Genomic DNA, 27,095 nt, shown 5'->3' on the forward strand with positions numbered 1-27,095 from the left:
TGATTGGTGTGAATGCTTTTCTGAGAGCAGGGTTGAATAGGAGAAGGTAAGAGAGAGCATGAGAATACTCTTGGACTGGAAATGATTGGAGATGATGCTAGAAATAAAACCCACCTATCTCACTGCTTTGCTTAGGATTGGTGGCAATGCCAAAGGGATGGGTTAGGATGGCTTTTGCCCCTATTCCCAAATCTCCATCAGTTCCTAACCCTAAAGCGCCGCAAATAATCATATGATCCAACTAAAAAGCAGAGCATGTGCTATGCAAATATAGCTTCAGGACAAATCTTATCACTTACCCCAATCGGACTCTTTGCAACTCAATTACTGCCCTTCATATAAATATATAGATTACATATACATATACATATACATGTATACATACGTGCATGTGAGTATGTGTGTGCCCTAAAGCCTCCACTTCCCAGTATAGACTCCATCAGCCAACAGTAGATGAAGATGATAGATGTAAAATTTACTTTGGAAAATAAAGGCATTGCATAAATGTGAGATTTAGGAATTTTCAAACAACCTCATTCTACAGCTTTTAAGGCAGTAATAAAGTCATTGTATTTCTCAACACGTGTCATTCTTATGATATCTTAGGAAGTGCTCAGACAAGCTGAATGCCTAAAGTGACATTTCTAACAGTGCTAAGAGTCAACAACAGACTTTGGTATCACTGACTAAGCACACAATCAAGTCGGAGGAAATAGTGCAGTAATGGTTCTTGACCAGTTTAAAGAAAAATATTTCAGTGAGTGAGAACATTCTTTTGCTTTTAAAAATATGCTTGCACATTTGCTCATGAACATTGAGCACCTCTGCCTTGCCCTGTCGTAACCGCAATAACTTGCTTCATATTTATGGTGTGGTGAATGGTAGGGCTGTTCCCTCCCAATTTTAAGAGTGTTTAGTACCAGGATCCCTGGCTCCATGGCAGATGTGACCACTGGCTGCTGGGCAATGGAGCGTAGGGTTTGAGCCACACTCCTTTCCCTGTGTTTCTTTCTGACCTGATATTAGGCACTGAATATTTCTTAAGTATTACTCCATTGTCCAATTTGCCCATTTGGCAGCAAGTTTTCATTTTAATAAAAGAAGTTCCTCAGATGGAGATTCCAGATGTGGCTAAACTGCTTTTATTAGGACAATGGGAAAGTCCAATCTTTTCTTCTAGATATCTTGATTGTATTTAGAGTATTGTGGCTTTGCCTTTGTAATTTTACAAAGAGTTCTATTACGTAACTGGAAAATTGTCTCCTTGAGCATAGAGAGAATTTGTTAGCACAGAACGCAGCTTGGAAAATGCTGATGTAAAGCCTCAATTCGAGAGAAACCTTTTAAGTTGCTGAAATGTAATGGAGATGAAGAAGGAAATTGCTGTTTTACATGATTGACCAAAATGCACTGTAATTATATCAACTTGAAACAGATTCCTTAGAAGAACTGATAACTCTGTGATCAGAATAAGTCATGTGTAGTGGAACTAAATACAGCATGGACTTTCTCTGCAGAGTGCAGACACTCCGTAAGTGAGATGTGCGGTAGAAGAGACAGCTGTACTTGCCTTAGCCTGTTTAGTGGGACCTCTAGCTGCTTTCGGATAGTAAGGAATGGTGGGAGGCTTTACAGAGGAATTAGTATGTACCATGCCTGCCCATCCTTTTGCATTGCTCTGCAACACGGCTTGTGGACTCTCCTTGTGTGATGCTATTTGATGTTGCCGCCCTTGTTTGTAATGAACACAGCATCACTCATCAGACAGTCAGCTTCTAAATGGAACACTCCTCAAAGATTCCACTGACTGTCCTTGCTGCCTGTTTTAAAGTGGGAGGGTAAAGTTTAATCACAGATATTTAGCCCAAATATATCCTTCCCATTTTCCCCCTTCCCTCTAATGTCACTACATAATATTGACACTATTTTCTGTCAGCCATAGATAAGATCATCTCCAGTAAAAGTAATACTAGTGTTTATTCAGTGCCAGTAAAACCCATTGGCTGACATGTGATACTCTGAAATACTATTCCTAAACATTATTCCTTGCATATGGTAATCATCTATTTGTACATCTCCTTCACATAACTATAAGCTTCTAAAGGGCAGGATTATATCTTATTTCTTCATAATGCCCCAAATAGTGGAGTACCTAATACATAGTAAGTATTCAAGAACTCATTAACTGAGAATAGTGGATTGGAAATATTATCATCCTTTGGATTCTGAAAAAAGAAAGAAATTGCAACTAATGAGTGAAGTGCCTAGACTTCCAATAGCCAAGTTAGATAACTAGTTAATTAAGAAGTAATTGTACTCCGTATTCATTTTTGTGTAAGCTGACAGAGGACCCACCTTGGTATTACTGAAACATGCAGACACCATAGACAAAACTGATGTCTCTAACCCCATCAATAAAAGAGGAGCTAAGGTCAATTTTCTTGCCATTAGGATTCACTTGTTTTGGTCCCTCTGGTGACTCACAGTTCTTCTAGGACCGGGTCACATGACTGTGAGATGGCCACAGAGTTATCTGAAATGCTCCGCTGAGGAGCAGGGAAAGGCCAAACGCTCTATATTGGTCATTGACTTTATCTCATAAACACCCTTCTCTAACCCGCTCAGGTCTCCATCCACCCTGAGCAGCTGAATGCCACCAGCAGGGTGCTGTAACATCCATCCTGAACGAAACACTGGAGGTTGTCATGGTGGGAGATCTTTCCTTTCACTTCTATTAAAAGGACATCTTTCCCTCTCTCAATTCCCCACCTGAAATGCTTCCTCCTGGCTTACTCTTTTTGCCTCTCTGAATCCTATAGGACCAGCTTAAATCCCTTCTCCTTCCTGAGATCCTTCCTGATCCTCTGCAGAAAGCAGTAATTGCTCCCTCTGATGAACACCTGGGCAACTTGTGCTGATGCTACTTGACATTTTGGATATTTTCCCTTTTATTGTAAAATTTTTTTTCTCATTTATTTATTGTGTTTCTTGAGAGTGGGGATAATGCCCTGGGTTTTTGTAAAATCTATAGCATCTTATTTCATATGCAAATATTTTTAAAATACTTGGTAATTTGGGAGAAAAGCATCCAGAAAGGAATTTGACAGAGGGAAATGAACTTAATGAAAATTATTACAGATATTATGAGAAAAATCTATAAGCATGTAATGTTTTTATAATATAAAAAACTATTTTAAGTTATTCTCTTGAAATTTAGACATAAGAAATTTTTCATACTCAACAATGAATGTAGGTTACAAATATGCAAATGCAGAGATGGAGATTCTTTTTTGAATTAGAATCAAAGTCGTATTTTGGAAATCGCTCTCTATGTTCCAAAATTATTTATTGTATAAACTTACCTGTAGTTATTCCATTGTACTATTTTGTGTTTAGCATTAGTTAATTCATTTGTATCCCAAGTCCCAGATTATCTCATCTACATACAGTAGTCCAGAAATACCAAATGGTCCACCTACCTGACCATCAAATCATGTTCTCGATTCTAGACAGAACTGCTTACTGAGTCTTCTAGGCCAGTGGTTATACACACACCAAATGCACCTCTGGATCCAGAACAGTTTAAATGAGTTAGTTGTAATGCTTCGTGATCTTCTGATAAGCTCCATGCAATTTAAATTTTAGGGATATAGTTCTTGCCTAGAAACTAACCTCCTAAAAATGATCATGCCAATAGAGATGTAAGTTTGACAAGCAAAAACATTATGAATATTTATGACGTTTTAAACTTTGGCAATAGTAAGTCTAGGGCAGTGGAATATTACTTGCTGGGTTGATGAGGATCAAGAGAGGATCATGTTGAATGTATCATTAAAAACACCCATTGATTTAAAGAGAAAAACGATCACGCAGCAAGCACACCTCTTTTACTACATTTCTGTTTCCTCCATTCATATTCTGGCATCATTATCTTCACCCAGACTATCATAATTGCCTTCATCATTATTCTGCCCTCCATACTCCCATTCTAATCCACCCAATCAGACAATAAATATTTTATTAGGAATTTGTATATTTCAAGTACTCTACTGGAAGAATCAACTCCTTCATCTCAGGATGGCTACTCTCCTGCACAATCACGTTCAGCACCTCTCCACTTTACAAAGTCAAATGTAATCCAGCCTCACTTTCCAGTCTTACAGTCTTCTTACTCTGTTCATATGCCCAATCACTTCAATCAAAGCAAAATATTCACACTTCTCTGTGATATATGTGTTAGTTTTCAGCATAATTCCCTGGGGCCTAGAACTATAAAATAAATCATTCTCAGAATTAGAAGTTATGTTCATGTCATAAATCTAACAATCTGAGGAAAGCATCTTAGAGTAGACAATATTAGAGGTGTTTCTGAGAATTTCTATTTTAAAAGCCTTGCTAAAACTGTGGAGGGAAGTACAGAAGGAAGAAGGGGCTTAACTTAGAATTGGGACAAGAAGGTTAACCCCAAGGAGTAGGCAACCTAAAGAAAACCGAAAATGGAGAACTGAGGTGTAGGGAAATGACAATACTTGTCATAAATCTCATTAGAAACAAACCCCAGGGTAAGATACAAAATACGTAAGATCCTCATACTGGGAACTTCCACATTTTGAAGGTTAGAGTTCTGAGATTCATGATCATACCAAAAAAGAAGAAGAAAAAAAAAAGAATTTGGCTTTCTAAAGTGGGATACATTTTTATTGCGCACAAACTACATGCAGAGCACTGTGCTTCTGTGAAGGTCCAGGTAACCTGAACTACCCCTAGTGACCAACTCTGCTCTATCATGAAGTACTGATAATAAATTGTATCACGGTACAACCTGAATTCTTGCTCTAAACGCAAGCTCCTGTCTGCCAGAATGAATTCCAAATTCATCATCAGGATCAAAGTTAGGCCATATTAGCTGCTCTGTATTTTTAAACTTTGTATTAAATTACCATCAAAGAGCACTAATTAAGATAAGAAATAGAGCTACTTATTTGTTTCATATGCATCTTCAGATTTCTGAATTATGCATTAAAACAATCTATGACATCTGTGTGTGCTTTTCGCAAGAGAAAAAAGCATAAATGCCTCAGGGTGCATCTGCCTGCTAAGAAACAGATGAAAAAAACTCTTTCTGCAGTTCTGTTAAAGTACAGAGAAATATCATAATTTTAAAGGCTACAAAAATAAGGTAAAGATTATACAAGACAAATAAATCAGTAAAATCTGTGGCAAAACCCAGAATATTTTAGATTAATCTGAAAAGGCTGAGTCTCCTAAGACTTTGAAAAATGAGAAAAGCCATTTGGCAAAATCCTTAACTTGGATTTTTTTTGTTTGTTTGACTTTGTTTCTAGGTTCCAGATTCAGAGATGTGCAACTGATCCAAACAGTTACAAAAGCTTAGGAGACAGCTTTCGAATGATTTTCCGCACAGAAGGGTATGTATGGTTCTTTATATATAGTCTCTATGTTGATGTGGGCATTTTAATATATTACTACATAACATGTTTTCTCATTTTGAATGATTTCTTTTCCTAGTCTTAGTAGGGAAAAATATTTAAAACGGTGTCTTCCTATTTGTGTGTGTGTTTTTCCTGATAATACGGTTGAAAATTAAATATGTATATGATAGAAACTACCACAAAAAGTATGTTAATAATATCCTTTATTAATAATAGTTCGATGACTAGAGGACAGTTTTTATTTTGTGCTATTGAGGCTTTTTAAAGTTCTTATAACTGGGGATATCTAAATGTGATAGTTCTTTATTTTGATTCTTAAATATAGCGCCCAAATGTGTTCCTTGTTTGCATTCTGGTTTGTGAATATTCAATCAAAACATATCTTTATCAAAACTTGACGTGTCAAGTTCATCAACCTATCTATTAGATGATCAGATAAATAGAATATTTTTGTTACATAAACTAAAATTGTCTTTGATGTATAGATTCAGTTAAAGCCTCTATCGAGCATAATTTTCCAAAGGATATTAGATGTGCTTTTTGAAGTTGTTTTCATAGGAGAATTGGTTGAAAATAATAATTATACCAAAAAGATAACAGTAATAATAACAACTAGTGCATGTTTAGCCTCTACTATGTACTAGGAATTCTCCATATAACTCTTTGAGGTAGGTTCTGTTAGGATCCATTCCAGTTGGACAGATGAAGAAACCAAGACTCAGAAAAGTTAGTAATTTTCACATATCTGGTAAATCTTGAAGCTGGGACTGAAATCCAGTGAGCTTGACCCCAAAGCCCATGCTCCTAACCTCTGTAGTTCACTACCTCTCTTAGCAGATTATACTGGGGCTACTATTTTGCTAATTAAACATATGTCATTGATGTCGTTCCATGCCAATAGATTCTTTTTAACAACAGCATAGTAATTTATTTATCTACATACTGCAGTTTATTAAATTAATCCCTTTGGTGGCCCATTAGGTTGTTTCCATATTTTCACTATTATAAACAATAGTACAGTATATATTCTCATACTATTTTTTCGCATTTATGTGTTTGTGTGTATATATATATATATTTCTATTTTTAAAAGTTGCTAGCAATGGACTTATCAGATCAAATGATATGCACATTTTATATCATAGATGTTGCCAAATTATCTTCCAAAAAGTATGTACTGACTTTTATATCCTTAGTATTTGAGAGTTCTCACTTCTCCACACCCTCTCAAACACTGGACATTATCAATCATTATTTGATATATCTGTCACTCACATGCATCTCCTGTTTATAATCTAATAGGTGAAAAATAAAAGTGTCTTAATAGTATTCCTTTGATTGTAACTGGGGTTGAGCATACTTTTATATCATTAGGTATTGTTTCTTTCATGAATTGCTTATTTTGTGTCTCTCGCCCATTTCTCTTAGGTTAGATTTTTTAATTAATTTATAGGAGTTCTGTATATATTATAGGTACTAATCCTTTAACTATTACATAAATTACAAATATTTTCCCCAACTTGTCAGTTGTCTTACAACTATAGTGTCTTACACCTTTCAGAAGTTTGTGAGTTTTGAACATTGTGATTTTGTGATTATATCTATCTTTTCCTTTGTGATATCTGACCTTGATGACACATTAAAAAAGAAGGACAGACTCTAACCCCAAGATTATAAACATTTACATATGAATCTTTAATCCATCTGTGATTTCTTTTTTTAATGTGCAGTATGGCATATAGGAATTAAATTTTATTTTCAAATGGTTATTCAGTTGTCCAAACACCACTGGTCAAAAAATCCATTCCTTACTCACTAATTGGAAATGCTAGCTTTTTTGTATATTAAACTTCCACATATATATCAGCTAAATTTTCTATTCTGTTTCTCTATTTCCTATTCTGTTTCATTAATTTATCTCTATGCCAGTATAATACTGTTTTAATTATTTTATCTTTAGAGTGTTTCAGGAATATGTAAAAATGTGGCCTGCAGTGTAAAGTCTAAATTCTTTATCAGGTGTACAGAGCCCTTCCTAGGACAGCCCTTGCTTCTCCTTCAGGCTCATTCCCTGTGCACAGATCTGTTATATAGCATACACCACCGATTTATTGAGCTTGTTTTCTGTCTGTCTCCCCTCTCCCACCCCAAGAATACATTTCCCTGAGGTGCACGTCTCATTTCCCTCTGTTTTCCCTATCCCTGTGTTTGGCACTGAGTAGAGATACTCAGTAAATGCATGTTGAACAAATGAATGAAAGTCATCACACCAACATCATGATGATGCAAAATGAAAAAGAAAGATGATAAGTCTTGCTATAGACCACTCCCTCTGAAGCTATGATAATGATCCTTAAGGCTGATTAAATATTTTGAGGTCATCTAGTGACACAGAATCAGCAAACTCTTGATATTCCTCTGGTGATGTGGTACCTAAGTGTCATTGATAATATGCCCACATTTATGGCAGTTGGAATCAAAATCATGTTCATTTTACCCAGTACATATATATAAAATTAAAGAAACCATAGTGTATTATATAGTCAATAAATTATCTCTTTCCAGTAAAACAAAAGTGTCAGCATTGCCAAGTTCTGTAAACTGTAACAGATATCTCTGAATTGGATGTGGGAGTTCCTTAGCCAGACTCTTCATTTCAAGTGTGTTTTAGGAAGAATTTGATGTTTCTGCTTTGATATCAAGTAATGTAACAAACATACAGTATGTGTGGTCCCTGCATAGTAAAATTGGCCTTTTCCTCGACTGTATGTTTAATTGCTTCTAAAGCAAATTGACATTCTTTCTGTAATGCCTTTAGATCTGGACATGTTGTTAGCAAAAGTCTGAAAGCTCCAGTCTTAAAGATGGAAATATTTGTAAAAATACAAAAGAAAAAGCTGCCTGTTATTTCTGATACAGAGCAAGAGCATTTCATAGCCTTAAGTTTAAAAAAAAAAAAAAAAAGAGGAAGAAAAAAGGAAAAAAAACCTTTAAACACATGCTGTGTTGAATTTTTTTCCTAGCAAAACAGTTCCTTTTGATTTTCTTTGTTAGCTTTTAGAGTATACTCTGCTTTCAAAGATGGTTTTTCACTCAGGTGCGTAGAGGCCAGTTTGCTGTGTGGCCTGCAGGGAGGATAGTGCTAGTAAGTTTGACTATTAACAATTAAGAGAGCTCATCTCTCCTGGTTCTTCTTATCTAATTCCCCCAGCCCCGCAAGTTAAAGGTTTTGAAAGCTAGTCCTTTTCTGTTGTTTAAAAACATTAAAGTCTGTTAATACACTTAGAATCTGCACAGAGCTCCCATTTCCCCACTGTAAGAAAGTGAAGTGGTATTTTCACCATTCTTAGAGATGCAATTCCCCACCTCTCAGCCCAGAATTCACATTTCTAAGAGACAAGAGCTCAGTTACATGGGTCTGAATCCCTTTACTGCTTCTAAGATTTTTTTTTCTTTTTAAAAGCATAGATACATTGTGCTGTTATTAAGGACATAGTTTTTCAACCCAGCTTTACAGAGGTGAAATTAACTTAAGTTTTTAAAACTAGGCCTTCCACATTCTGAGTAAGGATTTCTGTTATGTGGAATTGTCATATTTACTTAGCTTTTACCAAAAAGGTCGTCATTGCAGAAAACTGACAGGGAAGGAATTTGTCACTGTTGAGAGTACCTCCATCGTCACCATGATTCTTCATCTTTCTCTGGTTTGACAAAATACACTAACAGGTCCATCTACTATAATCATGAGGCCAGAAGACATGAAGATTTAGCCTAGTTGACTAGGTGCCTTCAAAACCAGTAAGCTTCATTTTGTAAACTCCCCTGGCAAATAGCAGCTGGTATCTCTATTAACCATGCATTCATGCATCACACCTAATTTCCTTTGTTTCACAGTATCTCCTGAGAGTTCTTCTAGTCTCTTTTGTACTTATCATGCCTTTAAAGAGAGTGATTGAGATGTTCACAGATGGGTGAGGGTATTATAAATTATGCTAAAATAAAATCAGGACTGCCCACCTCCTCACTCTTCGTTCTCTGAAAACATCTAGTGGCCATTCTTTCTGAAATGAAGAGAAAAAAAGAGTTAAACAGAACTTAAGATATTCTGGTGACATAGGTAAAGAAAGATATGAAACTCATATTTATTTTCTTCAGTGTGCCAGGCACTGTGCTAGGGACTTTTTCATTTCAGCACAGCACTAGTTTCAACATAGCTCAGCATCATTATGTATGTCTGTATTTTGTGTGAGGTAACGGATGATCAGAGAAGTTAAACAACTTCCCCAAAGTCAGACAGGTATTAGTGACATATACCATGGTTTTTCCATTACACTGTATCACCTTTCATTAAACACCAAATTTTGTTGTTTATTACATGAAAAGAAGACAATGTGGAAGTAGTGGCTGTAAACCTCTAATTTTTAAATAGCTATTCGAAAACCTTTGGTATTCCTACCCTCAAATCACATACCAATTTAAAGCAGCTTTTATCTCTTCCTTCAAGTAAAGTATGGGAGACCAGTATATGGTTAGTCAACCAAATCCTGTCGATTCTGAGGCAGCACCACAAACCTCTGACAACTCCAGACTCTTAATCCAACCATTGTTCCATCTCTTGCAGAGAGCTCCATATCTCTGATGAATTCATGATTTTCCATCAGTCTGCTCTCATCCTGCTTGTTCTTTAGTTTTCTTATGAGGAAAATTCTTGGGCATTGGTTTGCCCAAGGCAAATAACTAGGAAACAGGAGGTCAGATTAAACTTAGTTTCAAATGAGAAACATGTTGATTGCTGGTGCCTTCAGAAATATGGTATTCTTCAGAAAGTATTACTGTAGAAAATATGTGGTTGCATTTGGGGGGCATTTGAACTGTGTTTTGTTTCACGATTTGTTTTCTGTAACCACTGATGCTGCCCCAAGTATCATCTTACAATCAGACCACTTGGTGATTATAATATTTTCTAGTTAAATGACATTTAAGGCCTCGTTTTATGAGCTCCAGCGTAATTGGCTAATTTGGTAAACTCCAGATGTGTGAGATAATGTGCCACTCGTTTAAGTGCCTTTCAGACGGCATAAATGGCACAGCCCCAGGAGGTATAATCACTCCCTCTTGTTTTCATTAAGAAGGGGAATGAGTGGCTTGTGACACAGAAAATGAAGCGGGGCATCTACGACTCAAAAATCAACAACTTGGTAAGATTTGGACATTTTTCTTTTTACAGGTGGACTCACTCCAAGATCTTTAGCTTAATTTGGTGTCTAGATGGGTCTGTCTTTGAAAAAGTGGTTTACCTAGTCGAAAAGGGCCAGGTAATTTTAAAGCAACCTCTGTAAATAGAAAGACCTGCTCTTATAGAAAACCTCCCTAAGTAAAGTAGTGTCTGGAAACTGTCTCTCACTCTCACATGGAAGTGAGGGCAAGCATTGGATTTGAAGAGACAGTGGAGGAGATAACTCTTCCCACTACCAGGAATTGTTATTTGAGCAATCAGCAGCCTCACCACCTAAATCAAGTTCCAACTTCACAAGGCCCAGTAGTTGCTGCTACTTTTTCTCTCTCCTTTCAACCCGACTTCTCATCCAACAGAAACCCACTCATCTACCCAGTGTTGCCAAGTTGGAGTGGAGCAGGTGATTCTTGGCATCACCGGTCCCTGGATCCTCGGGCTGGTCCCTCTTATCTGACAACAGATCCAGTGGAGGACTCACTGCCACTTAAAGAATGCAGAATTTTTACTCAGATGAATAATTACAGACCGTACCCCAGAGCCCTAAGCAGATAATCCACAGTATAAATCAGTTATGTATAGATCACTGGTTATTGACTGGGTTTGCAAGCTTGGTTTACCCAAATGAATTTGATCTTTGGTGGGTGCCAGATGTGCAGTGTGCTTTCTGTGATGAGTTTCCTGGTGCCTCGAGTACCTTCTCTCCTCTCCTTTTTACTTTTCCAAAGAGGCCCTTCCTGGTACCTACTGGACCTCCCTTGAGTGCTCCCTTGTTTTGTTTTCTTTTGTTTCCAGCTTTATTGAGGTATAATTGGCATATAACTTTATGTAAGTTTAAGGTGCACAACATGATGGTGTGATACATGCATCTATTGCAAAATAATCACCACAGTAGGGCTAGTTAACACACCCATCACCTCACGTAATTACCACTTTTGTGTGCGGTGAGAACATTAAGGTCTACTCTCCTAGCAGCTTTCAAGGGTACAGTACAGTCTTGTTAGCTGTAGTTGCCATGATGTTCATTACATCCCTGCTCCCTTGTTTTTAAGTGGCGATGAGAAGGAAATCAGACAGTCTTGCTCCCACACTGTGGAGTTCAGCCCTGGCCTGCCTGGGCTTCTTAACGATGGCAGAACAAACGTCCTCTTTAGTTAGGAAAAAAGGAAAACAAGAAAAGAAAAAAAATAGCAGGTGAGAGTTTGGAGAATGAAACTATAGCAAATCCATCTGGCAAATCTTATAAGTGATGGACCCAGGTCCAGAATACGGTGTTCAATAGACTGAAGCCATTGTCTTCTCCCAAGCTTTCTCCAGTTTTAGAAAGACAGAAAAGAGATGATCTCGGGCTTCCCTGGTGGCGCAGTGGTTGACAGTCCGCCTGCCGATGCAGGGGAAACGGGTTCGTGCCCTGGTCTGGGAAGATCCCACAGTCCGCAGAGCGGCTGGGCCCGTGAGCCATGGCCGCTGAGCCTGCGCGTCCGGAGCCTGTGCTCCGCAACGGGGAGAGGCCACAACAGCGAGAGGCCTGCCCGCGTACCGCAAAAAAAGAGATGATCTCAGTCCAGGCATGGGCCTACTATTACTATTCTCTGATGATCTGTGTTCCTTTTAAAGATCATTTATCAATACTTTAGTATATTATACTCTTAAAATTTTAGTCATAAAGTATATGTAACAGCTTTTCATGGAAAGCTATGCTAAGAATTTTAAACTATTTAGCAATTCAAATTGAATTTCAATTCAAATTCAATTCAAATTGAAAATATTTTTTAAATGAAGGGTAAGGAGAAAGAAAATACTAAAGAAAAACATTTTTTTAAAATAAAGAAGATGTGATATATAATTCAATGGGATACTACTCAGTCATTTAAAAAGATGAATTATTGCCATTTGCAACAACACAGATGGACCTTGAAGGTATTAGGCTAAGTGAAGTAAGTCAGACAGAGAAAGACAAATACTGTATGATCTCACTCATATGTGGAATATAAAAAACAAACAAAGAAAATAAATGAAGAAACCAATCCAAACAAAAACAAACATGTAGACACAGAAAACAGAATAGTGGTTTTACCAGAAGGGAAGGGATGGGGGGAAGATGAAATGGGTAGAGGGGATCAACTCTATGGTGACGGGAACTAAATTTTTGGTGGTGGGCATGCTATAGTGTATACAGAAGTGAAATATAATGTTGTACCCAGGACACTTACGTAATTATCATTAACATCAATGTTACCTCAATTAAAAATAAAATTAAAAAACAGGCAGTTGAACCCACTAGTACATTATTTAGCATTTCTATTTTACAAAATTATTTTATACTGCTGCTAAAGCAAATAGTTGTTGGTTTAAGCTGTATTGGGTTGTAAAGTAGTCTTTACAATCAGGGAGGGAGTGGATAATGAATTTTCAGAGTGCTCAAATAGCAGTGTCCTGGTGCTTCCAAGTCCCAGAGTTCTGTTTCCTTTTCTAAATTAGAGGTCTTTTGTTCTGCCCACAGAGTGACCTTTAAAATGGTTTCAGCTCCTAGATTTCCCTCCTGTCATCACCACAGATTGCTAGCTGACAGTCACACTCCCACTCCCCCAGCCTCACACTAACAATGCTTTCTGACTTAACTGACTGGCCTTTGGCAAGGATTTAAGTGTTGCCAGAGAGTAAGTGAAAACGTTTGCAGTGATGTCAGCCCGTCAGCAAGGTCTGATTAAGAGACCAAACACGGCCTCTCTCAGCAAGCAGTGCTGACAAGAAGGAAGGGAGGACCAGTTAGTTGTTTGGGTAGAAGTAGTTGTCTTTGGGGAAGATTGGTGTCTTGATTCAGAGCCTGAGCAGATATTCTTCATGTTTTTATAGACTGTTAATGGGGGGTGAGGGGATTTCACATCTCAGTGGGAGATGTTCATTTGAAAATATTTCCAGGCATTCATTTTAACTTATTCTGGATTTCTGATGGGCTGGATGCATAGTCATCTTGGGAGGAAAAATGTGTTTACAAAAACCAGAATCCTTTTTCTAGGTTGTTGAACTGAACATTTTCAGATGAGAATGAGAAAGAAAATCTCCAAAAACTCTTCTACCTTTGTCTGATTATCTTATTGTAGAAAATAACTTAGGGATGATTTGACATAGACAAGGTTAAAGGAGTTAATATTTTATCTTCATCATTGATTTCAGCTAGTGTCTCTGACTTTGTAGAATTACATCTTCCAATATACTATCTTTTTTGGTGGGAAGTCTTCTATTCTTGGCCATATGCATATTTGATCTCGTTTTATTTTCCTCAGAAAGAAAAAGGTCACATGGATTTTTAATATTTTAGAACCCTGTTAAGAAGTTAAAAGCATTGGCAAGATACATACATACATATGCACACATACATGGATTTAAACTAAATTTAATTGCTTATGGTTTAGATTGCTACGTTTTCTCTGTAAATCCCATGAGTCAAGTGCCATTGGAGCATCCATGAGTGTGAATTATGATAAGCTTCTACTCAGTTCCTGCTTAGGAATCTGTTTAGTTACACAGTTACAATGCTGTCATGAGCAGCCCGTGAATTTTTGGTCTAGTCTCATGACTCTAGCTTTACCTCTCCTCCAGCTCTTTCAAGTGGTTTGAAACTGGAAGAAAGGAGAAGGTTCAGATGCTGTTTTTATAATAGTGATTATATTCCAATCAGTGTTTGCCATTTTGGCCCTTTTGTGAAATGTGTCCACATATCTTACTTCACTTGATGCTCACAAGAACCCTGGCAGGTAGAAAGGTGGGGAGTATGATCTTTAGTTTTCTGGTCAGGAAACTGATAAGAGATGTTAAAGGCCTTGCCCAGCACCTCATAGCTGGTATTTGTTGGGGCAGGCATTCATCCAGGTTCTTTTGCATCCTATATCATGCTCCCCATTCTGTCAATAACTTAATAGTAGTATTGGTAATAATAGAAGCAACATCTCAGATTTACACTGTTCCCATTGTGGGTTCAAAGCATTGCCACAGATCTCATCTCACTTGGCTGAATAGCATCTGGAAGAGGTAGAGAAGAGATGGTATGGTTGGTTACATTCTACAAATCAGAAAATTTCAGCAGAAAGTAATCTATTGAGATTCCCAGAATAAGAGATTGGATCCTAAGATCAGCATGCAAAGAATACAAAGGTTTAATTTTTTTTAATGGCATCTTAGGCAAATGAAATTAGAAAAATGTATATATTCTAAAGTGTGGCACCATCATTTCATGAAACCAAGGTAGAGGCTCTTGATCCTTAGGACAGAGCCCTCTCCAAAAGGAAGTTACAGGATGCAGTTTAAGGTTAAGGCTCACTGCATGAACTAACTCAGTTATTTGACCTGTTGACGCCTTTGCCTAACTCAACTTGAATATGGAGTAATAACCAGGAAAACCTCATGAAACATGAGATAAGGCATGTAACCAAAGTTCCTTGGATGACTTGTCAGATGGGGTGGAAATCATCATATGATTGCAATATATTTTGAAATATGTGGTCACCAAAACCTAGAGCAGATGACAGCCATATGCAGTGGCCTAGTTCTCCTGCTGATAAACACTATGTTCATAATTCTCCTTCTCTGACCACAGAGAACTCATGGGAAAACAAAGCCGTAGGTACCAGGAATTCTAACGTAGACACAGTCTCAGTAGTAACAAAAAATGGTATAAAGTTTGGGATGAGTTTTGGAAACTGTTAAAGAGAGTTTGTAAGTTTGTGTTAAGTGAATGAGTTCTTTGATTTCCTTACATAAAGCTTTTCCTAAATTAGAAGAATCAAGAACCACAATAAGAGAAAAGGCCATGCTCTGCTGTCATTACCATTTTGTATCCTTTAAGTTTTCAGTGAACAGGTCAACATGAATTTCAAAATTCAAGTAAAATTCCCAGAAGTTGGCACTATTTATAAAGGAACCTAAATTAAAAGTGTATTGCAATGTAATCCACTAAGCAATAAGACATATCAGTTACTAAAGGTCTGGCTTCATGTGTAAAATAGAATATGTGTTAGATTACAGAATGTTTCTTAACCACTTGTTCACTCCTTAATCCTCATGATCTGGCTTCTGTCTACACCCATGTTTACAAACTTCTCTCTCAGAAGCCACCATGGGACCCGTATCCTCTTCCATAGAATCTGAGACACTAATGATTGTTAGATGTGCTATTATTTTATGTACTATTAGAAAGAAAAAATGCTGACCATTAAACTCCTTGGAGTGATGCAACAAGGGATATGGGTGTTGAATGAGAAGGAGAAATTTTGAATGACTTCCTAGTTTTGAGCATGGATGACTGGTGATAGCCAAGTTATGTCATTTGCACATTCAGAAATCTTTGATGATTTCCCATTGATCCATGTGGTAGGCCATCACTAAGATGGCCCCAATGACCCTGCCTCCTTGTATTTATGTCCTTGTATAATACCCTCCTTTTGAGTATGGACTAGGCTTATTGATTCTCTTTCAATGAAGTGAATATGGCAGAAGTGATGAGATGTCACCTTTGAGATTAGCATATAAAAAAACTGGCTTCCTTCGTGGTAGCCCTTTCTTATTCTTTCTGCTCTTTTGGTTTCTTGCTTTTCTATTGCCTTGAGGTCACTGCCCTATGGAGGAGCCCATGAGTCAAGGAATTAAAGGTATCTCTGGCCAATAGCCAGTGAGGAACTGAGGCCCTCATTTCAACAGCAACCTGGAAGGAACTGAATCCTACCAAGAACATGAGTGAGCTTGGAAATGAATCTTTCACCAGTGAAGTCTTCAGATAAGACCTCCAGCCCAGCTGACAGTGTGTCTGCAACCCCTTAAGAGACCTTGAGTCAGAGGCACATGTTCCTGACCCACAGAAAGTGTGTGATAATAAATTTTACCATGAAGTTCTGGGGAAATTAGTTACACAGAAAAAGTTAACACAATACACAAAAGCAAATCCAAAACACTTGATATGATTTTTATTTGGGGCCCTCCTTTCAAACTTTATCTTACCTAGTGTCATCACATGAATCTTATGTTCAAGCCCTGTGGACCAATTATAACTGCTGAAACAATTTTCTGTGTTTTTCTCATGCTCATTTATCAGCCAGAATGGCATTTTGCCTTATGTCCAGCTATGGATATTCTGGTCATCCATAAATGCCCAGCTCATATGCTACTTTCTCTTTGATGCTTTATCTCATCATCCAAAATGGAAACAGTTTTCTCCATCTGTTATCTCATGGCACTTTTTTTCCACCGTAACATTTCCCTTCAGAGTCAGAGAAACCTGGATTCGAATCCTATATATAAGTTTTGGGACCTCAGGCAGATTACTTAATTTCATTATACTCCAGTTTCTTTATTTGTAACATGGAGATAGTAATATCTACTTTACTATGTTGCCAGTACTAAGTGTGGGTATATAAATATGCATACAATCATTGTTAGCTAGTTCCATTATTAGTTCCTTATATTATAGCTAATTATTTGTAACTATTCACAATTATTTAAGTGTGTGGAACTCTGATGAAGTCATCTTTGGGGTTTCTAAAATATATCACACAGTTCTTTGTATATAATCATCATCCAGCTTATGTTTGCTGAATTTAATTGAATGATTGCTATTTTCTTATACTCTTCTGGCCACATTAATATAGAAAATAAATATGGTCAAATCAAAGCAAATACCAAGAAAAATTTATGGCTCTAGTAATATCATTAAGACCAAGATTCTAAAGATTATAATTTGTCTCTATCTCCAGAGTAACCTCTATTAACAGCCTTGGGAAGACAGTAGAATATTTTTAATGGCCATGTGGTGGCTGAAGGTAGGGGGTTGGATTTTGGCATGTGGGCTTTAGATTCAGGGGACTCACCATTCACAAGTGTTGCTGGGTGGTATTGGGGGATTTCGTTAGGGAAATTGGAAGGGCTGATGACCCAAGTCAAGGACAAACAATTTACTCCCATTTCTTAGAGTGTGTTACGTCTTTACCACTGAACTTATGACACTTCCTGACTAGGGTTTAGTAAGCCCAGGAAGCTAAAACAGTACAAATAAAAACCAAATACTCAGGTCAATAAAAAGATGAATTAAAATGAAAGCAAAAGAGTGTTTAAAACAGAATGACTCGCAAATCAAGAGTTAGAATTTTAAAAGACAGTATTAACAGACTTTCGGTTCCAACAACCAAAGTAGCTTGTATCAGAGCAGCTCTCCTGCTGAAAACAATTATAAACATTGGACAAAATATACAATCTACTTTTTTAAGGCAATAGAGACCCACCAAACCAGGCAGAACTTGTGAGGGGCTACAAGACCTGAGGGAAAGAAGCCCATCTCAGTGAGCTCTACATTCACTCTGGCTTTTTCTGTAAAGGCTTTGCTAAGTCTTACAAGAAAGGTTGGGGGAGGAAGATGAGATCAAGTCTTAGTTGAGGAGAGAGATGAGTTGGAGGCTGGCATTCAGGGCTGGCAAACGGCTGGGACCTAAGAAGCAAAAATCACAGAGAAGAGGGAAACTGCAGAGGAGTGAACCCAAAGATCTATAAGCAATTTCCCCTTGAGGCATTTGCCAACTCCTAAGCTTCCTGTGAGCAGGAAGAACTCCAAGAAACTCAGCAATAACAAACAAACAAACAACAAACTAACAACAACAACAAAAATCCCCAAAAACAACAACAACAAAAAACCCCAGAAGTTGAGAAGCATAGAGATGAGCAGAGATTTCAGCAGCCCCATGATGCTGGGGTTTAACGTTCAAGCCCAACCAGGTGGAAGAGTTCTGGTAAACACTCTGAGTTTTCAGTTGAGACCCAGAATGTCCACTCCTCAGATAAGGGCTTTGCCTTAGGAATAAAACACAAACTCATTGTCCCTATAAAGCCTAAATCCAGCCCTCAGCAAGATGAAGGTGATCTACTAGACTCCATCTGTTTACTAAGAGAAAATTATTCTTCTTTGGGGGGAGATAGCACCATCCAGAGGCTCTTTGATTTTTTTTTTTTTTTTATGCACAATGTCCTGTATTCAATTTAAAAAATTACAGGGTCTTAGGGGAAAAAAGACCAAATAACCAAATAGCAAGAGAAACAGAGACAGTAAGTGACTCAAATTTTGGAATTATCAGACAGGAATTTTAAAATTTAATCTAATTTTTACTGTGGTAAAATATATATAGCATAAAATTTGCCATTTTAACCATGTTTAAGTGTACAGTTCAGTGGCATTAAGTACATTCACATTGGTGTTGAAACCATTGCCACTCTCCATCTCTAGAATTCTTTCATCTTCCCAAATTGAACTCTGTAACCATTAAACAGTAACTCCTCCTTTTTCCCTCCCCCCAGGCCCTGGCAAGCACCATTCTACTCTCTGGGTCTATGAATGTGACTACTCTAGGTATTTCATATAAGTGGAATCATACATTTGATTCATATCACATTTGTCTTTTGTGTGATTGGCTTATTTCACTTAGCATGAAGTCTTAAGATTCGACCATGGGAGCATGTGTCAGAATTTCCTTCCTTTCTGTGTCTGAATAATAATATCCCATTGTATGTACAGATCCCATTTTGTTTATCCATTCATATGTCAATGGACACTGGGTTGTTTTCACCTTTTGACTATTGTCAAGGATTTGAAGAAATATTTGTATACCCATGTTCATAGCAACGTCCTTGCTTTCAATTCTTTTGGGTATATATGCAGAAGTGAAATTGCTGGATCATATGGTAGTTCTATGTTTAATAGGGACTTTTAAAGGTGTAATAAATATGTTCAGAAAAGTAAAAGAAAAGATGGAGAATTTCACCAGAGATTTGAAGTCTGTTTAAAAAAAAAAAAAAACAAATGGAAATCTTGAAAAATACTGTAACAGAAAATAAGAATTCAATAGGTGGGTTTTCAACCCACATGTTATATTGTCAGCATGTAACTTGTTAGCTGTTTTATAAGTTCTTAAATATTAGGGACTGTGTTTTATCTTACCAGTGTGCTGTGGTAGGTACTCATTATTATAATTACTTGATTGAATAAGTACAGGAGTAATAATAATGATAATAATAATAATAGTACATCTATTTTTGATGAGGGAAATCACAAATTTTTTTAAAAACTCACTTTAAGCAACCAAAAAAAAATTAAAATTTACCAGAGGCCAGTCACTTTGCTAAGTGACTAACTTAGCATGCACTAACTCGGTTAGTTCTCACAACCTATAGGGAGGAACTATCATTCTTCCCATTTTATCGATGAGTCAACCAAGGCCCAAAAGTTTGTGTAACTTGTCTAATGTTTCATAGGTTGAAGAAATTTGAACCCACGTGATCTGGATCCAGATCTTTACCTCTACATTATTTTAAAATATTTTTTTAAAAGCAACATAGATTGTTCTGCTTTGGCTGACTAGCTATGTGCAAATTTTAGAAAATAAACAGAAAGTTGAGACACCAAATTGCATAGTGACATCTGCTAAGGCACTAAACTCTTTTTGTAATATGACCTTTACATTTTTTCAGATGTTCCTTCTGGACAACAGGGCACTAGTTAATGTATTTTGGCATGGGCTCTGTTATGCATGTTTGACATATAAGAAACACCACGATAATGAACAGAATGTCCCTTCTTTCTCCTGAAACTCCAAACTGCTCAGGGCCATAAGATACAAACTGTGGGTTTAAAGTTGACACTCTCAATTTCCTCCTTTCATGTTTGTGGATCTCATTTGCAGGATGCTGACATTTTACCTTCTCTACATCCCTGTCTTCACTCCTCTCTCTACTACATCATCTGTCTTAAATGTTTAATCTTTTTGCTGTACCACCTCAGAGCATGTTGGCTTTTGATGGCAGATGTCTTCTCCAATGATGGGACATTCCTTGGGGAGATCCATTTTCTTTCAGCCTTGGCAGGGAAGATCATACACTTAGTACACAGAACAAAGGGAGTACTCATCAGGACCTTAAGATTCCTGATATATTTGCCTTCAGCTCTCTTTTCCTCAAACTCTTTGTTCATCCAGGTTACAGTTCTAAGTGTCCTGCATCCTATTTGGATCTCTTCTTTTGGACCCTCCAATATAAAAGATCTTTTCTTTATCTCTCTCCCTTTCTTTCTTCCTCTCTTCCCTTCTTCCTTCCTTCCTTCCTTTCTTTCTGTCTTGTAAAAAGAGCTACTCATTTCAGACAGAATTAAAGTAAATAAAAATTTAAAAACAACTCTATTTTCTGATATTAGACAATCGTATTATTAAGTATCCCTTATTCCTCTCTGGTGTGAGGGCCAATTCCCTAAAGTTTACAAAGCTCTTTTATATACGCAGTGAACATTATGCAAGCTAAGAACAGATATCTACATCTTTTCTATATTTATGCTGTTTCTCTGCCAGCTTAGAGGAACACTTGTAACCCACCAAGCAAATAGTATTTAGTGGCTGCCCGTGTATACACAGCCCTCTGTTAGGCAGCACACAGAGTATGTAAAAGAGACACAGCTTTGACCTTCTAAAAGCTTAATTCTGCAATGCAGTGACTGTAATGAGCAAAAATTCTTATTTCAGTCACATGACTCTATTAACCTTTGTGATAAAAGTTTTCCAAAAGCAACAGGTAGAGATTTGACCACTTGGAAAATAGATTTGCATTTTCAATACCTCCGTATCTCTTAACACTCTTACAAAACCATTCTCAATCACAGGGAAAAGACGCAGGAAAACTGCATAGGGACTTTCCAGACAGAAGTAAACTGTCCCAATAGGAAATAAAAATCTTCAAAGTGTCCCTTTCATTGGACTTGTTTCTTTTCTTAAAACAAATGGACACATCAGACATAAAATTTAATTGAGACACACTAAAGTAAGACCTGGCTTACCTGAATAGGAGAGGTCACAGCATTCCATTAAGGAGACAGCAAGGCGCTAACAACGCATTGACTACTTTATATCACAGTATATTGAACTTCTAGTCACCACCAACTATTTAGGATTTCAACAGCCTCCCGTTAAACTCTGCTGCGTGATTCTATTTTACATTTCTCTTCCTGTGTGTTTGTTTTAATTTAAGAGGCAGTATGCATATTGACAATTCTTTGACAGCAAAGGTAAAACCACCAGGAGTGTATCTGTTTATTGAGGACTGACAGCTTTATAGCTAACATAAAAATAATCAAATGTTTATTGGGGCAAATGTTTGGACGGAGGATTAAGTGAAACTACCGAATAGAGAAAACCTTTTCATCCTATTCAAACTTTTCAAATAAGGTTTGGGATCAACTACATAAAAACTTCTTGTGTTGATTTCTTTAATGCTCTTCCCTTAATTTGTCCCACTATTCACTCCCCTCCACTTCGCTACCTCAAATGATGTTTTACGACAAGGGGTTTGAATTGAGTAAAACTTTGAAAGGGAAGATGCTACCGTTCATAGATTCTTTGCTGTAGAATTTACATGAGCCATGCAAACTTGCTAGATAACAGTAAAGCAAAATCTAAACCACATTACTCATAATATAAACTGTCTTTTCCTACTGTTTCCTATAGCTTACATATAGTAAGAGCTCTTACATTTTTTTGTTTTTGTTTTCTGTTTTTGTTATTTTTAATACTTGTAGGTGGGGAAGGGGAACAGAAATAGCTTTTAAACTGTTTCAAAACTGGTTTTAAACTGTTAAGGAGTTGTTTGTTTTCAGTTTTGCCTTTAGCCAAGTATCAGCAGCATTAGATTGTTATCTTTATTTTAAATGAGCTTTTTGAAATGTTTTAAAAATAAATTATTCTTTCTGTTAGTGGAAATATTACCCATTTGGAAATAATTTATTTGATTTAAAGTAGTTTATCAAACTATGAGATTAACAATGCTTGACTTTAGTTTTTTTAATTTGATGTTAATTATAATTACCATTAATATCTCTTTTCCTAACATCTTTCCTTCGAAAACTAAGAAGAATTTTTTTACTCATCTAACTGCCCCTAGCAGTGTTCAGGTCGGCTCTTACTACTCCTGTCTTCACTATGCTCCCCGACCCTTACCCTCTCCTGATCCCATTTTAGGTTGAGGAAAATAAAAGGGAGAGAAAAATTAGGCAGCTTGTTAAAGGTCGCTTGCTGAGGAGTGGCTGCAGAGCTAGAAATGGAAACCAGGTTTACTAGCCGAGTCCAGAGCCCCAGGGTAATTAAAGTGCTTCAGCTTTTTCCCTTTGAAAAATCTACTTATCTCCTGACAAGGCCGATATGTGAACATTCAAATAGCTCAGTTTTCAACTTTATCACCGGAACTAAATGTCCCCACAGATATGGGTAGGTTTGGGGGCAAGTGTGCTATGTATCATACATGCGAATAGACCAAAGAGATTCTGGGAATCTCTTTGAGAGATTCCAGCAGTTGAGACGTGGTTTTTTCAAGGAATCTTATACCAAGTATGCATCTAAAGCTAATTAGCACATCACCTCTAGGCAGTATGAGGTGTTCAAGGGTCAGTATCCTATGGAACTATCTGGATGTCCCTAGGACCCGAATCAGAGATGGAATTCAACCAATGTTTGTTTAACTCAACTAGACCATGTTAAATTTTTAGCTCTGTTTAAAGATAGATTTGGCCTTTTTAAAATAAATAAATAAATAACCTACTATTTTTAAAAATTTACTAAGTGGGGGACTTCCCTGGTGGCACAGTGGTTAAGAATCTGCCTGCCAATGCAGGGGACACAGGTTCGATCCCTGGTCCGGGAAGATCCCAGATGCTGCGGAGCAGCTAAGTCTGTGAGCCACAACTACTGAGCCCACGTGCCACAACTACTGAAGCCCGTGTGCCTAGAGCCTGTGATCCGCAGCAAGAGAAGACACCACAGTGAGAAGCCCGCCCACCACAACAAAGTGTAGCCCCCGTTTGCCACAAGTAGAGAAAAGCCCACACGCAGCAACAAACACCCAGTGCAGCCAGAAATAAAATAAATAAATTTAAAACAAAAGGGGGAAAAAATCTTTTAAAAAAATAAATAAAAATAAAATTTACTAAGTGGAACACATAATTTATTCCTCAATAGGTTTAATTTATTCTTAATTCCTTTCTGCCTCATCTCCATGGTGGTGATGATTGTCTACATTTTAAAGCATTATAATGTCTTGTTATGCAGAAGTTGTAAGTTGCTAGTTACGGTGTCTATGGAATTTTCATTTCATTTCCAGAGCATCAACATGAGACTTAGAGGCTTGTGGGCCCTTCTTTTGATTTACACTGTGCAACGTTTCACTTTCTTAATAAATGAGGGAGGGCATCTCCTCCCTTGATCAGACACACTGTTGTCCTTTGTCACATTTCCCATGACTCTTACGCACTGGAACAATTCCTTGGCATTTAGCTTGTACTTGATCTGAGGAGGTTATGTACATGCTATGTTGCATGTATTGAATTCTGTTCCTCTTCCCCACACCCTCCGGATCAGTCTGCATGAACTGCCCATTACTTTTCAGGCTCTGCTTATGGTACCGCCATGGTTCTCCAACTCATTCTGTGAGTTTGGTTCCTCCTCTGGGTTGGTGACAGGAATCTTAGCTTGGAAAACAGTCAGCTACTACGTGTCGTCCCAAGGAGGACTGATGGGCTTCATTAGGGCATGTGAGTCACACTGCACAGATGCTTCACACACCCACACTCAGTCTTATATCCACACTGGCCCCAGTTTTAGAAATAAATTCTTCCTCAGCCTTGGACTTCTATGATTAGAAACCTAAAGGTCACCATAACCACTTGTAAATCCATCCAAAAACCTCTAGCAACATGCTAAGTCTAAGTGATTTGCATTTTATTTTATACTTTCTTGAAGATATCTGGACCCTTGTTAGAATCTGCCAGGCAAACAGAATTGTGGTGCCAGATGTGCTATACTCTCACCACAAGAAGCTGGACTTCAGAAATCAATCTAAGGAACCATGGAACACAACAAAATCCTGCTCCGAGCAAAGTTGGGCTCAGAATGGATCGGTTTGCCTGTAACAAATTGACCAAACTGACCACTTTATTTATGATCCTTAGGACTTAAAAACAAAGTTAAAATCATTTCCAAGCTGTATATCACTCAGCAGCATTTTAAAATCATGGTCTAGTTTTGTTTTTTTTACAAAGCAGTTTCCCCAAAAGCCCCCATAACAAAAAAGGCAATTTAAATAGATTATTTTGTTATTGTATCTTTAAGGTTATTACAATAAGTTATAGTCATATAGGGTGACCTGGGAATTCCCTCTTTTCCCTTTGATTCACAAAGTTGTAATAAATAAAGTCTTCACCATAATGGTCTAGTGGCCTCCAATAATGTAAGCATGGTGTATGGTAAAAACAAATATAGTGAATGCATAAATTCATGCTGCAAGTAAAACTTAGATTATTTGAAATTTATGATATTTTTATATTGTTGATTTTTGAGTCAATTTTATGCACTGAGCTACTGACATAAACATACCTTTAGTTTTTACTGCTTGGTCAAGACTCTTATTTTACTACTATGTTTATAATACAACATCAATAAGCAGGTCTACAGTTAGATTTTTGATTCATTCCATAATCATATTTTCTAACCCTGTTTCAGTCTGAAGCAAGCATATTAGATACTGGCATTGTGTGTCTGTTAAAAGACTCATTGCAATTTATTTTATTATTTGATTAAAGGTGAGGGTTAATTTCTTTTCTTCTTTAGAGGAAATAAAACCATTCTTATGGAGAAATTAAAAAGTGAACATCACTAACTAGGAAACACTTCTTACTCTGTCCTACACCCCTGTTAACACTCCATGCACCTGCCCCTGGTTGTACGTGATCATTACTGCATGGTATTTTATCTCCACTAGCCTTAGCTGAAACCTTTATTTTTATGCATTTGCCTGGATGCTTGATGCTTGCTGATTGACACCTTCATCTCTATTAACTATTTATTTGCCTTTGAGGTTATATCATATTCACTTTCCAAGTCTGTATTTTTTTCATAACCCAATAAGATAAATGTGTTTCATGAACTTCTTTGACTCGCTTCTTCTTGCCAAGTTTTTTCTACTTCTTTACTGAACTTCACAATGAGTATTTTACTCTGGTTATCTTGAAGGTGTCTGTGAGTTTATGAAGTCCCATTGTATAAATAAAACCAAGCCAAAACTTGCCACTCACAAGATAAAGCCAGAAGAGAATAAAGGCCACATGTCAATACAGAGAAAGAGACTGACTGTAGCTCTTTTTCCCCTGCTTGATATTTATACTTATTTCTATGGAAACTGCACCTGGCCTTTTGAGGGTTGAATCTGACCCTGGGGTACACGAGTAACTCTGAAAACAATTGGTCCCTGAACTTTGGGTTTGTTGCATACGTATACTTGTCCTTCTCCTTAACTCCTAGCATGATGTGGATGAGACCATCAAGGTATTCATGCTGGGGGATTTTTGTGTGTGTCTTTTGGGGCAGAGGAGGCAGCAGAGGGTAAAGCAATGTGGGAAGAGGCTTCTTCTCCTTCAGGATGACTGAGAGGTACAGAATAATGTATTAGCTTCCTTGTTGCTTAGAAGTAAGAACCCAAGGTTCCCCACTTGTTCGATTTGTTCAAATTTTCCAATTAGTAACTTTGCCAGAATCAAAAACAATTTGCCTACCTACCTCTTCTATCCCCATCCCCCCCCCCACCCTACCTCTATTTTCTCTCAGTAAATAGCTGTTAGGAGGTTTTAAATTATGAGGAACTTCTCTTTTTACATTCCCCACACAGTGTAGAGAGGCAATCAGATCACAGTATCTTTGCCTATACGTTGCCTATTTGCATACACATCTTGTGTACATACATGTATGTTTAAAGATGATATTTTTATTTTACTCAGATTTGGAAAAAACGCAAAAGTCAAGCTGGTATAAGACCCCATTTCAGAGGGTAAGAGCACTACAGGAAGACAAGGATTAGCAAATAAGAACATGAAAGAGGAGTTTTAGGAAGAGAGAACCAGAGAGGACTGCCTTTAGGATGTGCGGTGTAAGATGGAGTAGGCTCTGTGATAAGGGTAAAAATATTTCTCCTTCAGAGAAGTCCTGGCTGTGTTGGGCAACTGGGCACTATTTCAGCATGCACAGCACCAAAAATCAATCCTACATGTTGTTTTTAATTTTTTAATCAGAGAAGAAATATTACGTTGAGAAAAATGGAAGTAGTAAATATTTTTATGCTGATGGACTAAACCTTAGAGTCTTAAATACCAAAATTCACAATAGAGCAAATGTGCAAATTAAGCTTTTGCTACATAAAAGTATCTACTTAATGTGTCCCGTTCTAGAATTTTTCAGGGGATCATCTGCTGGATGGTGTTCTTTACTTGCCCTGCAGTTGCTTAAACTTTGGACATTTCACAGTTTATTAGCAACTCAAACACAGACCAATTTTTCTATTTATGTAATACTTGG

The 27,095-nt window shown here is 37.3% G+C and overlaps 1 protein-coding gene across 2 annotated transcripts in view; it reads left to right on the forward strand.

Annotated features, from left to right (window-relative positions):
- Positions 1 to 27,095, forward strand: part of SLC25A21 (solute carrier family 25 member 21) — a 523,645-nt gene that overhangs the window by 370,458 nt on the left and 126,092 nt on the right. For both annotated transcript variants that reach the window (XM_059055660.2, XM_067030681.1), the window contains exon 3: positions 5,346 to 5,429. In XM_059055660.2, coding sequence (XP_058911643.1) covers positions 5,346 to 5,429 — 84 coding nt within the window. The remainder of the gene's footprint in view (positions 1 to 5,345; positions 5,430 to 27,095) is intronic.

This window comes from Kogia breviceps, chromosome 3, assembly GCF_026419965.1.
Source record: "Kogia breviceps isolate mKogBre1 chromosome 3, mKogBre1 haplotype 1, whole genome shotgun sequence".
Classification (NCBI taxonomy): domain Eukaryota; kingdom Metazoa; phylum Chordata; class Mammalia; order Artiodactyla; family Physeteridae; genus Kogia; species Kogia breviceps.